Source organism: Diadema setosum, chromosome 9, assembly GCF_964275005.1.
Source record: "Diadema setosum chromosome 9, eeDiaSeto1, whole genome shotgun sequence".
Classification (NCBI taxonomy): domain Eukaryota; kingdom Metazoa; phylum Echinodermata; class Echinoidea; order Diadematoida; family Diadematidae; genus Diadema; species Diadema setosum.
Window position 1 is genome coordinate 25,160,489 of NC_092693.1, and position 14,936 is coordinate 25,175,424.

At 35.6% G+C, this 14,936-nt stretch overlaps 1 protein-coding gene across 1 annotated transcript in view; it reads right to left on the reverse strand.

Moving 5' to 3' along the window:
- LOC140232940 (rifampicin phosphotransferase-like) overlaps positions 1–14,936 on the reverse strand; it is a 62,175-nt gene that overhangs the window by 11,302 nt on the left and 35,937 nt on the right. The window contains exons 24-32 of the mRNA XM_072313049.1: positions 14,583–14,675; positions 10,101–10,160; positions 9,476–9,571; positions 6,934–7,062; positions 6,469–6,553; positions 4,832–4,920; positions 3,549–3,707; positions 2,464–2,523; positions 750–847 (exon numbers count right to left, since the gene is read on the reverse strand). Of these exons, the coding sequence (XP_072169150.1) occupies positions 750–847; positions 2,464–2,523; positions 3,549–3,707; positions 4,832–4,920; positions 6,469–6,553; positions 6,934–7,062; positions 9,476–9,571; positions 10,101–10,160; positions 14,583–14,675 (869 nt within the window). The remainder of the gene's footprint in view (positions 1–749; positions 848–2,463; positions 2,524–3,548; positions 3,708–4,831; positions 4,921–6,468; positions 6,554–6,933; positions 7,063–9,475; positions 9,572–10,100; positions 10,161–14,582; positions 14,676–14,936) is intronic.

The window sequence follows — 14,936 nt, forward strand, 5'->3', positions numbered from 1 at the left end:
TCTAACTGCTCACAATAATCTTTGCCAGTTGAAATTTACACACTGTCAGATCTTAGCATGATGCAAGTCAGGGAATATGAGACAACTTCCACACACTAAGTTAATATCACAGTTTCTTCACTGGTAATATTTCATTGCTCTCCTCTGAGCTGATCACTTTCATTCAAGGGCTCTGTGCATACATTGGTTACTGTAAAACCAGAAATTTTTGCATGCAAGAAACTTTCACAAATTTCACAAGGAGCTAAGATTTGTGAAAGTAAATTGAATGTGAAAGTGTGTATCTACACTATGCATTGAATGCCAGCATCAAGTCACAAAAGTTTCATGCCACCAAAAACGATGTCAGCTCCAGTTCGCAAAAAGTTTCAGGACACTAATGTTTCTGGTTTTATGGTACACCGGCCACTACAAAAGATGCTAAACTCCTGGAAATTGAAAAATGTCTTCTGTGCAACCTATGCAATTTGAAATTACATAATTATTTCAATTAGATTTATAGATAGACTGATAAATAGATTCATCATGCTTTTCTGGTGTGACATGCTGTACCAACTTGTATCTTTCTAACTGATGAGATCATATTCTGGCACCCACTTATGTTCAGGTCAAATTTTAGGGTATTATTGTAAGTTAACATTGAAATGGCATTAATATCAATGGAAACGGGAGAATATCAAGCAGAGGGTTGAAGATTGAGGTGTGACTTTCTTCAATTTGTCTCCTATACATCAGATGACCATAATTACCTTTCCATCATGGTAACTGGCACCTTGAGCTGCTTCAAGGCATCCCCCACACTCAGCTCTTTCTTGGTTCGACCAACATCTTTACCTCTGAGCAGGGACTGTAGACAGGGGAGTCAAAAATGTAGATGAAAGTGGGAATGAATTTTAGTATTAATACATGACATGCACATAAATTATCATTAAACAAAATTTTAAACTAATTTTGATATATTCTTATATGACATCTCAACACTGACTATAAACTGGGATTCCCATTACAATGAGGTCACATACAATGAGAATCCCATTTTCATGAGGGAAATTGTCAGATCCCGACTAACTTTTCATGTTAATGCATGGGAATTCAGGTTCTTTTATTGCGAGATAGATTTGGGGCAAAAACAGAAACAAAACAAAAACAAAGATTAGTGCAGATATAATAAGAAACATGTTTGGTCCCAAACCAAAATCAGCAAAATCCAGCAAATACTATTAAATCACCACTCTCTATACTTGTCTCCATTGCCATTGCATGTTTGCAGTATTAAAGTGACTACCGCCAGTGGCAAGTGATACATAGATGCGTGTTCTGTATTCTACAAGTTCCAACTTGCATAGTGGATAAGGATGTAACAAAAGGGAGGTCCCGTTGCGACATGATTATTGTCAAATCTGAAACATTTGACAAGGTCATTAATTACTTTTTTGTTTTTAAATGAATGACTCTTGCATTTTTCATCCATAATTTTCTATTTTTTTCACTGGCTACTACTGAATCACTTGTATTTATTTATATCTATGTAGGGTAATTGGTAGGGTCTGTAGCACAAAGACTTTTTTCGACGAAAAGTACTCCTAGCATTTTCCCGTCACATTTCCTGTTTTCCTATTCATTTCTGTTTTTATGTTCACCAATATTGCATTGAACTATATATATACAATCCTATCACAGCATACAATATGTTACCCCGTTGAGGACAAGTCCTGAGTATACTCGGGCAGGGGTCTACGGAAAACAGTTTTTAAATATGCTGGTGTGTGCCAAGTGTAGGGGTGCAACAATGGTTTGCATATAATGAGGTAAATTAGCTGGGCCCCACGACCTCATTATAATGGGATTTCCCAGTACTTACAAAAGATTGTTACCTATTGAATACCACACACGATAATGCTCAGTCAACCTTCTTGCATACACATGTAGGCCACAATGTTGATATCCTGGTTAAAGGAACCCCCCAAAAAATCACTAGTATAAAATGCCATATTGTTGCCTGCCCGGCAGAAGAACCCTGAGGCTCACCAGCTCAAAATAATCACACACAAAAAAATGATGGTTGCATCCTTTGAACGAGCTTAAAAAACTCTGTCACATTCTGCCACAAACAAAAATTCAATTTGGGGGGAAATTTTTAGATTAGGTCCCTTCTGCCGGGCAGGCGATGATATTAGAAAAAATGTTACAAACATGCATATATACATGTTTGTAACATTTCATATATATAATTATAGATATTATGATAATTATATATGATAAACTAATAATCATAGCACAAGTGTGAAGGAGCTCAGCCCTTCTGTATTGCATCAACATTCTAAAGTAAAATCTTGTGCACTGATGAGAATTGCAATAAACCAAAGATGCTTCTTTGCATGTGTCTTTTCTCTTGTCTTGTCTTGTCTTTTCTCTTTTCTCTTGTGTCTTGGATTTTCTCTTGTACCACAAATTACCACTGACCTGGACAACAGGAATGACTGTTAGAGGCTCCATCTTCCATGATGGCTCTCTAAACTCTGACTGTAGAGGGAGACAATGACAGATAGCAGATAGGAGATGGAAAAAAGTAGAGGGAGAAAGACAGACAAGCAGACATATGAATAGAGAGGAAAATGGACATTCAAAAGACAAGCAAAAAGAAATGAGCAAATGACAGTACACTAGTATTGAAAATTACATATCAGTTGATTTGCTCAAAATTTTGCAAATTGTGACAAATTTCAACAAAATTTCAAATAATGTAATTGTGGAGTATTTCATAGTGAAGAGATTTCAGCAAATTTTCACTTTACTTTCAACTGGCTAAAATAATTTACACCATTTTCAAATAGAATTTAAGAAATCAAAGTACAGTCATTTTCAATAAAAGAGAGAGAGAGATAGAAAATGTGTCATAAAACATAGATATATTTGCAAAATATGATGTCTACATATGTTAACATATGATGTCTATGTAAGATTACTCTCAACTGTGAAATTACAGACAAGGGAGGTCCACAAAAATTGGCCTAGTGCAAACAACTGTCAATGCTTCTTTTGTACAACTCCTTACAGTTTTGCAGATGCTTTTAATATCTTTATTCCACCAATCATATCTACATTCAGTTTCATCTTGCTAACCACAGTCTGGGTGTTAATTATCCCTTTTTATTGTGAAGTGTTCCCCCATCTTATTTTTGAACATCTACAAGTCTTTTCAACAAACCACCAAACCACATCTTAGAAGGTGATCCTTACACCCCTTCCTCAAATAAATGTAAATATAACTGTGACTGTAATACACACACATGCACACCACATACAAGTTGTACATACACACCCCCATGGACTTGTAGAAAAATTTAATGTTTACATCAACCACCTATGATCCCGAATGCCTATGGCTTGGAGGGATTATCTGGTGATTTATTGCAGCCACAAGCAACATACTGATGGATGAGCAGACATCATATTTGTGCGTTCACAGGTTTCACCCTTTTGCCGATGAAGTTAGTTTTTTACCACATGATATGTATTAACTTAACAAGAAAAGGAAACTCTCTCACCTCGCGGATGCACCTGTGTCCCTGCTGCTGTATGAACTGTTTGAAGACAGCACCAGCTGTTTGACTCTCTGGTGACTTGAGCCATTCTAGCGCTGACTGTGGCTCCCATACTGGAAAGGAGTCTGCCATCCCCTCAGTGATTACTGCCTTTGCTATGTTCTGATCAAATCACAGGAATAGAACAACGATACATACAGGCAAGTTCTAAAAATTTCACTCATGCAGTTTTTGTGTTGAGTATTTCCTCACAAGAAAAAGAAATCCCTCTGAACAGCATTGTATTCAGAATAGCATTTCTCCCACTGTGTCCTGTATTTGTTGAAGAAAAAAAAAATCCTGCTGCAATCTTTCAGTGTGAGGTAATCTCAGAAATGTACAGATCAGTACCAAGCAATAATACCTAATTTACATTACCCATCTTCGGTCTAAAGTAGAGCAGAAAAATAACATATCAGTACATTGGACTGACATGTGATAAATTGATAGTAGATTATTTTTTTATGTTCTCCAGAATGTTTTCTTATGGGAAAGATTTTGTGTAAACGAACAGCAAACAACACAAAACAATACGTACAACTGTATATGTACATATCCTTGAGGCAGTAAGCTAGCCCATGGTCTGGCATACTGAAGCTCATTAGGCTGTGGCATAGTTTTAGGCAAAATATGTCCTGACAAAGCAGATGGTAGTTCTGATTAAGCCATAAAAATAGCATGTAAAAGGTTTGCCACATTGCACTTTGTGTGAGCACTGTACTAAAAACAAACCAAGAAAATTGACCATGAATTCCAGTGCGCATGTACAGTGCAAGACAAGGTGCTCATGCTAATGTAAAGTTGAAAACACATATACACATACACAAAAAAAAAATAATAATAATAAATGTATCTGACTGATGATTTCAAAATGTGAGATAATGATATACCAGAAATGATGTGAGAGGCAAGTGAGTAAAACCCATTTTTATCTTGAATTCACAAAAATGCCTGTGATGTACGTGCATGAATGCACCACAATGTGTAGTCAAACCTCTTGTCTTTGCAAGCATCAGGTGTATGTCTTGTTGGGACAGCTCTGAGGTAGGGAGTGCCCCTCTGGAGGTACTGTATGTTCATGAAAACACCTGTTTGTTATAAAGTACTAGTAATGCATTTCTATTCTTTTTCATTCTCCAATCAGGATTCAATGTGGCTTCATTTACCAGAAATTTGAAACACGCTCCCTTTTTTTCCATTACCTTCAGTATTAAACTCATAAACAGCATAATCTCTGTTGGTCTTACCTCCAGAGCCACAGGAACATCAGCACTTTTGACATTGGGACAGCTGGAAAGCATCATAGCCACCGCTGAGTAATGCACTGTCTGCCACTCTACAGGAAGAGCACAGAATTGTCTATATAATATATTATACAAATATACTTTTCCTTGAGAGTTTCTGGTTAAAGGGACTGTAAAGTACTGGTTAAGGTGGGGATACATGTTTTGGACATTCCTAAGTGAGATAATGAGAAACCTCTTATGAAATATGAAAGAGCATGTAATTTTAGGAAGGACTCAACATTCATTTGATGAAAATTGGTTTTCAAATGGCTGAGATATTCAAAAAAAGTGATAATGATAAAAGGCAACAGGCCACGTCTTTTATTAGGATCTCTTTGTTCCACCTTGTTTTTGGATATCTCAGCCATTTCAAAACCGATTTTCATCAAATAAACTTTTGATACCCCTTAGAATTGCGTGCTCTTAGACATCTTATAGAGTGGTTTCTGAATATCTCGCAAAACGTTAGAAGCTAAATCCTCCCCTCATCCAGAACTGTACACACCCTTTAAAACTATGGGTACAGGTGACTCAAAAAAAAAACAAAATTATTTCCAAAGGAAATAGTATCATTGGAGGCACAGAGACCCATACATACATGTAGTTTTGACCAGGAACTCAAAACAGGCGGATTATATATGTTTTTTTTTGGAAAAAAAAATTACACAAAAGAAGGGCAAAATGAGGCGAGAAGTCTAGTGGTGGATGCCATGCTGTGGAGGGATCCTACTGTGACTGTACGAAGCAGGGCACAATGTTACATTTGCTTAGGATTCCAATCGGGCCATCACTGTTACTGTCAAAAAAAACTTTTTTTTTACCTACAAAGGTACATGTATCTAACAAAATGTAATACCAGAAGGTGGTACTATTTGTGAATCTGGAGACAATCTTGTTCACTTACCTAACTTTGCATTGCACATTGATTAAAACAAAAATTTGGTGGTATTCATGTACATGTATTAAGCAGTGATATCAAAAGAGTAAACTCATTTGACAAACAAATCTGGGATTTGGTATGTCAAGTAGAATTCTAAAGAATCCATGTAAAATTTACCACTGTGCAAATATCAGTCTGCATGGTAACTATTTGTCAAATGTTATTACAGTAAAGTTACTAGATATATATTCACAACAGCACCTGTGATGATCAGAAATTGTATTATTTATTGATAGCATTGGCCATATATCTGACACTGTTGTATTGTGCTGTCACAAGCATTTTATGAAATGCATTATGTATCTACTATGGTATACACTCACTATTATGTTATCTCAGTTCTTTTTCTTTAATAATCATCGAGGTTATCAATAAAACAGTGCATGTAACCTAACTCCTGCTTCCAGTCTGATATGAGGAGCGTAAATCCTACATATTATCATGCTTTAAATATCACACCTATTGACATACATACTTGTCAAAGGAGCTCCTGCTTAATCCTATGCCAATGAGCCAAAAAGCAAATTGCAGCCCCATTTTCTTTCGATAATTCTGTACAGACGTATGCACTAAGTATGACTTTACACAATATGGTGTGTGTGTACACGTAATAGTATCATTTTTTTTTAAAGTAAAACACATGCCCACAGAAACTCACGGGAAGACCCTTTCGTCAATACTGCCATGAGAATGTTGCTGTAGGAACCAGAGATTGAACTGAGAAACATGGATGCCCTCCAAGCCTGAAAAAGAAAATTACAAATGACAAATCATTATATTTACTAAATACATACACGTACATATGTACATAACATGTAAGCACTGGTCCCCAGTTTAGCATTGACAGGAATAGCCGAGAATCATAATATCTTAATCAAAATGTATATAACAGGATTTGCTTATGCTTACATAGCATATTGGCAATTTCAAAAATTAGCGTAACAAGCAAACAATCTCATTCAGCCTTAATTCCAGCTTTCTTGCAATTAGAATATACATATGAGTCATATCATAATTTCTCTTCTCCTTTGATTTCCAAGAACAAACATAAATGAAATTTTACTTAGCATAGTCTAGCTATGACTACCAAACAAAAGTGATTTAAACATTATCATGCAGACACCTCATAGACATCTGGTATTTTGCTGGATATTTCCTGGTACATCTCAGAGGCTGTGTTGCAGTCTTTCAGCTGGTAGGTCTCCAGCTTCTTCTCCAGGCGATCCACATCTCCCTTCGCTGTCCATATCAACTGAACAATAATTAGGCATCAGATACACATGAAATAACCTTGAACACTCCCTGAACATTCCATATAACTTCTTCATTACATTAACATAGTGCTCATGCTGCATGTACAAACACAGACACATACTACATATTTATCAATGATAAAATGCATACTAGTATTGATTGGATCTTCTTGGTTAACATCAGTTTCTTTCACATTATTACCACACACTCAGGCTTAATTTCAATTTTAAAGAATAGTAACGGTAAGTGCATTACATGGCTCCACACCCTTGGATCTTTGAAGTTCCTCATATTTGAAAATAACTGATTTACCTGACAGTGTGTGACTTTTTTTTTTTTTATACTTTACTCACTTATATGACTAGAATTTGGTACATTTCCTAGTCAGACCAAACCACACCAACACTACAGCATCTTTAACAACATTTGGCTTGCAGACAGGAAATAACAGCAAGAGGTTGTTTATTGTGCTGCATTCAATTTTGCTAATAGGAAGGCTTATATGAAAAAAAAAAAAAAAAATAGAACCTAAACTTGAATATGCTTGTCCATCTTTACATCAGCAATATATCCTGATATTAACTACCCCCTGGACAAATACCGGTACCCCTGGACAACCCCGTCCTGGAGGTAACTGTCCTGGGGTAATTGTCTAAGGGTTGTCTGCAGGGCAACTGTCCATGAGGTAGTTGTCCAAGAATTGCAAGGTACACAAACAGTGACAGTAAAATGACTTGCTTGGCAGCTTGCACATATCTGGTATCTAAAAGCATAATTTTTAAAACATGCAAGTAGGTACAAATGTTTGTAATAGTCAACAGGATAATTGAAAAGCTGGTCAAAAAATTGCTTAGGTATGCGTAAATAAGCTCTTTTTACTACAACTACAATCACAGATATAATGTATCAAATGTCGACTTTGTGTACAGGAAAGCAGCTGAAACACAGAGTGACTTCAACTGACTGAAAAATAGGACAGGGAGAGAAAGAAGATGCAGATGTTGACAGAGCATGAAGAAAATAAATGATTGTGGGAGAAAGAGCACATGTGATGAGTAAATAATGTATGAGGTGTGCACTTACATATCATAACAAGCTACCCTTCAGGTTGACTGTGGAAACTGTATAAGATTTAGTCTATGAGATCTTTTAACAAGACTGATACATGTACATATTTCCATGGATGAGTACACTTGCAAACTGAAGTATTATATAAAGTCATGTTTAATTTCTCAGCACATCTTAAATGTCTAAAATCCATCAGTCCCTGGATATGAAGACCTTCATGTCTTGATAAGGAATTCCATCCATCTCCAGGGTTGCAGTGGGAAAGTTAAGTCTTTCCGTCAAAGTCTACAAATGTAGTTCTAAAGACAGCCTTAGTACATGTATATATGTATGTATGTATAAATCATATGTTATTTTAGCAATGTTACTCATTGCTTCTAAACTACAGCAAGTGTGAATTTATCCTTTTTGGTTCTAAATCTCACTTGAATAAGTTGGATATTAATTCTATTTCGATTGTAGGTAATGATATCCCTCTGTCAAAGTCATGTCGCAATTTGGGTGTTATGTTTGACTCTCACATGGCTATGTCTGATCAAATCACCAACATTTCTAAATCAGTCCGTTATCAATTGCGCAATATTGGTTTTATTCGCAAGTATTTGACTCGCTCTGCCACGGAAAAACTTGTTCATGCACTTATTTCTTCACGCCTTGATTTCGGTAATGGTTTGTTTTTCAATCTACCAAACTCACAAATTGCCCAATTACAAAAGCTACAAAATGCCGCTGCACGTATTGTTTCTTTGTCGAGTAAACGCAGTCATATCACACCTATCCTGAAGAGTCTTCATTGGTTGCCTGTACAGGAGCGTATTCGGTTTAAGATACTTCTGTTGGTTTATCACGTTATTGAGGGAACAGCTCCTGATTACAATGTTTGTTTGTTTCGTCAATACCAACCTTCACGAACTCTTCGATCTTCAACTTCAGGTCTCTTACATATTCCGTTTTCTAGGAAATCTTGGGGGGAACGAGCTTTCGCTCACGCTGGACCAACACTGTGGAATTCACTTCCTCGTGAGCTGAAAGACTCAAGCTCTATAACATCTTTCAGGAGTAATTTAAAATCCTATTTGTTTAGCAGTGCATTTTGAAGAATAGTGTCTTTTGAAGACAGATTTTCATGTCTTTTTTTTTTTTCTTCTGCTTCTTCATCTTCTTCTATTACGGTGATGTACTTGTATCTTCAGTCTGTTTGCTTTGATGTACAATTGTAAAACGCCTTGAGCATTTAATCAAAGTGGAGAACGGCGCTATAGAAATTGTATGTATTATTATTATTATCATTTTGCAAAAGCACTTTTGTAAATGAATACTTCAACAAATAGACATGTACTTACCCTTAACATCTTCAGTGAGTCAATAATCAGCTGCATCACTCCTTTCCACTGCCCATGGTAGGACTCAATGTCTGCTGTTGTAAATTCTTCCAGAGTCTGAAAATGAATGTGATGTCTCCAGCTACTAAGCACAATATGGCAATATGCAGAGAGAACATATGCATCTTTTCTTTACAATAAAAGATCATTAATCTATTTTCCATATGCAACAAAAACTCATAAATATGAATTTTTACAGAAAATACTTGCATATTCAACATTACATTGCACCATACACCAACTTTTATGCAAGTAATAGGAAATGTAAAAAAAAAAAAAAATGAGTAGATGAAAATATCATGACACTGGACTGAAGTGATCATAAAATTACCTTTTAGCATCATACAACACCATCGACACATTGTGAAATGAGCATTAAACAAATCACTGGTACAGACTAATACTGATTTCTAAGCAGAATAGGCTTGATCTGTATTGATTAACTAGGAATATGTATGTAAAAGTGAAAGCTGTGAATACAAAGTTAGTTCCTAGTCAGTATGACTCAAAGTTTTAAAACATATTCTGAAAGGGGACACAAAACTCTTTTCCTTGTTCCTGATAACAGGATGTAGCTACCACTAACCTGACCAAGAAGGGCAATCTCCATCATATCCTTCTGCCCAACCGTCATTCCAGCAACTTTCTGAAAACATGAGATATGACATGAGATCGAGATAAACACATGCTTCAACCCTGAATAAACAATTGAGATGTGTTATGTACAGACATTCACATTTCAAAAAGGGTTAGGGTTAGGGTTAAGGCTTGACATTAGCAATGACACCTTGGACAGAGTCACAAGAAATAAAAACCAAGCCACTACTTTTTAAAAGTAATGTTTTGGTGGCCTAATCAGGCCAAAATGTACACGGTTCTTTACTGGTATGTGTTCTTCTTATCCAGAAAAGGGGAAAATAACTTGTGGTTCAGAGCTTGATAACTGCACACATTTCAGCTAGCGTCCATGACCAAGGTTGACATATTGCTGCTAATTTTTGTGGCCAAACTCAGCCTGGCCAAATTCGGCCAAGATATTTTTTTTTCTACAGGTCAGATTTCATGGTCAAATTTTATCAATCTATAAGTAGGTTAACCCCTTCGGTGTGTTATATGATCATTTTATGAATATGTGGTGCCAGGAAAAAAACAAAAACATATTATTATGTCTCAATTCAATGTTGTTCAGTATTGAAAATGTTAGACTCAGTGAACTTAATCAAACTGCATGGTACCTGAAGGCCTTTTTCATACTTGCCAATTTTCAAATGTACTTCTAATCAATGTGGTTTAAAATAATTGTAACGTTTTACTAAATTATCTTAATTTCTCAATGATTTTCTTTCTTACTTCTCAGTCAAAGTTAGTATTTCAAGCACTTTATCATACCTGCTAACTTTCACAATGATAGTTACAATGTACTCCGGTTTATTGTATCACTTTAATGTTTCATTAATTCCTAATGTGCCATGTTGCAAAGCCCCTGTGTGCCAAATTATTCTAAAACTGCAATGTAGGCATGGTTGGGAAAACATTCTGCTCTTTAGATCCATGTCACTCCTTATAGATTTTTGTTACACTAAATAAGTATTTGGCAAAGTTGTACAGAAAATGCAAAGTTTTGCAGTATGATGTATATTTTGTGATAAATGTTTATTTTTCTTTCAAATGACCAGTAGCTTAAAATAATGGCGTGAACTTCTGCACACAAAACAGTGAGGGGAAACTTTGAATTTAATCGCAAATCCAATAGGGGCCACCACTTGGTGTTCAATCAGCATAATGCAAGCAATGTGCGACTGGAATGAAATCGCCAGTGAAACTTTTACTATACTGCAGTATTTGGTGATTGATCAATCGGTTTGGGTGGGGTTTAAGTGTCTGACTAAAATATGGGAACTTTGCATGCCGGTGACTGCGTCGGGCATGCGAACGTGGCACATAAGGTTAATTATCTTTTATGTTTTTTGTTATCTTTTAATGCCACTAACACGGAAAAGTTATTGTGGGGGCCTTGGTTTAGGTGTGGGTTAGGGATTAGGATAGAGCATAATCACCAGCCTTACACATGAACAAATACTAATACCGGAAAAGCGAAATGACAGAAGGTGGCCCAAGACTCGAATAAAGGATGAATGAATGCTTGAAAGAGCTGACAGCATGTATGACATGATATATCATCTAGCATCACAAACAGGTATTGATGTACAGGATTCCTTTATTTTCTGCTCATGTCATGAATCAGGCAAATTACACGACTTCCACATGAAGAAGGTGGGAAGCAACCTACTGCATTTAGATTCTACAGACCTGGTTATACACCAATCAGTTGATGGATCTATAAAGTTGTTCTAGCATGGACTTGCAACACATACCAATTCATAATCCTGAAACTAATAATAGTGTTAAGCTCAACCTCTGCAAATCAAAAAACACACTGATGCACACGATGATACATACGTAAATGAATAAATAGATATATAATAGATGAATAATTGCTTTGATGACAAAAATTATTTTTGTTCAAATTTAGGAAGTTTGCACATACTAAGCATAGAACATCGTTTTTATGGGAAAAAAGGGCAGTTTCATTTTTGAGCATATATTTGACTAATGATCGATGAATATAAAACAGCGCAAATATTGTACACAACAAAATCATTAAATGAAAGCAAGATATTATTCAGAGGGGTGAAGGTTCAGGTGTGAGTTTTCTCAATTTGTCTCCCTCTACAAATGAAATTTGCTAAGATCGCAACTGCTGATCTGTAAATTAATGAATAAATATGATTTTATAAATTATAAATTTTATAAATAAATTTATGATATGCATAATCTCCATGATTGAATCTATTTTGGGTTGGGGATTCTTTTGAACAACCAAGTATATCATTTATAAATTTATAATTACCATTTACATTCTCAAATTTAGTAGCAAAGTATGATTTCTTAGACAAACGAATAACAGATGTTAATTTATTCCGATAAACTTTATATCTATTTACATTACTTACAGTGGGATTTCTAATACTCATTTTATAATACATATTCCTCTTTCTTATTGATTTCAATATTCCTTTAGTTATCCAAGGTTTAATTCTACGTTTACGCTTACATTGCCTTTTGACTTTAGGTATATTTTTATCTAAATAATACTGAAAATGTGTCATAAAAACATTAAAGGCTGTATCCACATTTTCTTCCATCAACACACTGTCCCAACACTCATAGCTAAGATCAATACTCAAATCTGATATTTTCTCAGAGGTAAATTTACAAGTCAATAGAGTTTCTGTAGTGTTGAGCTTGCTTTGCAGCTTCATCTCAGAAAAGATTATGAATATAGGTAGGTGGTCTGATATACCAGAGTAAAAAATACCTGTATTAAGAGGAGAAAGTGCGGCGCACGTTGGTAAATATATTATCAAGAAGAGTAGATGTTTGTTGTGTAATTCTAGTCGGATTATCTATGAGTGGTTCAAAAGAATTGGAATAAAGATTATTTACTATTAAATTGAATAGATACTCGATCATTTGATAATAAATCAATATTAAAATCACCAACAACATGAACATTTTCATTCTCTCACAAACACATGATAATGTCAAATTGAAATCTTGCAGAAAATTATCATTACCCGGTATTACAGATAGGAGGTTTGTAGACTACTCTAATAATACAATTTCCACTGTTTACATGTTCAACCTCAATAAATATGGACTCTGCATTATCCTGTGAGAAATGAATATCAGGTCTCAACTTAAATGACAGGGAATTATTAACATACAATAAAACATCGCCTCCTTTACCATGCTTTCTGTTGTTACGGAGAAGTTTATAATTACTGATATCAAATAATGGAGGTGAGTGTTTATGAAGCCATGTTTCAGTCATGGCAATAATTGAAAAAGAAGGTGATAAGGTGGTAAGTAACATATTAAACACTTCAAAGTGTTTTGAAAGACTACGGATGTTCAGATGTAATATACTGAAATTACAATTATTTCTGAAACGTTCAGGAAATTCATGAGGTAAATAGTATTTGCAAGTGTTCGCATAGTTAGCACCATGTAGTACTGTATACGCCATATATTTCGCAGGTCTAAATTTTCACGAATAGGGAATTCCCGACGATTTCGCGAGTGGTTAAATTCGCGATCGTGGAGTCCTATACTGAACGGAGTCGCGATCGTGGAGTCCTATATGTACACGCATACGTAACATTCACGGCGGGGATCAGAGTCAATATTTTCGTGTGTCTTTAATTTCGCGAATAGCACCCGACTCGTGAAATTCGTGAAAATAAAAACCTCGCAAAATATTCGGCGTATACAGTAATTACCATATATGAAGATCATATCAAAAGTTGAAAACACAAAAAGGACATGAAAAGTTTGAGGGTTTTTTTTTTCCAAATACAAGAAATCAAATAAAAATTCTGACCATAGCATACAAACTGTCAAGAAGTAATTCAAGGCAGTGTCTGTGTTATAGGATTGTGTATGATGCATCCAGGTCCCGGTAGGCTATGGAAGAATATCAGGACAATGGCACAGCAACAAGTGAAGTGGGAGGGAAAGGAAAATGTGAAAAAAACAAACACAAACACAAAATTGGAAAAAGAAGTAGTCACAGCGCAAAGGTAACTCAATAGAAAAAAATACAAGTGTGTACTTCCTACTTCTGAAAACAAAATATTACATATCTAGTATGTGATAATGGCATGACATGAGAAAAACAAGGACAAGAACAGCTGCACATCTTCATGGTCACAAAATGTGCATTCATATGCTGATTTTTCATCCTGAGTGCACTTCTAAAATTGGGATCAGAAATATTTTTGTAAAGAAGTGTTTCCAAAACGTCATTACTGCAAAATTCAAACCACATCAAATGAATGTCTTAAAAAAATTGGTGTTGATGCATGCAGCAATGCTTCAAGCCACTGCTGATACAAGTGACTGGTGCCTTTCAGCTCAGCAAACAGCAAAAGTAGTAAAATGAGCAGCACTGCAAAACACACACACACACACACACACTTTGTAATCATTGTTATGGGGGACTCACCGTAAGGCTAATGAAGATCTTTCCACAGCATGTTGCTAAGGATTTGAAGCACGGAAACACTGAGGGTGGGCCACCAGCCCTTTGTAGAAACAACTACCAAACAAAAACATAAGAGAAGAAGAAATGTGTATTGTGTACAGAAACATACGATATCCTTTGTTATTGTAAACCACTTTGATTTGTAAGCAGAGTGTGGACAGGTAGGCCTCATTCTTGATTCAACTCTATCACTCAAAAAATGTATACTCAGAAATTTTTATGGATTTTGGAAGGATTTAAAAAAAAAATCTTTTGACAGTTAGGGTCAATGAACTTGGGAGTTCAACCTGCACATATTTGACGTTTGCCTATGCA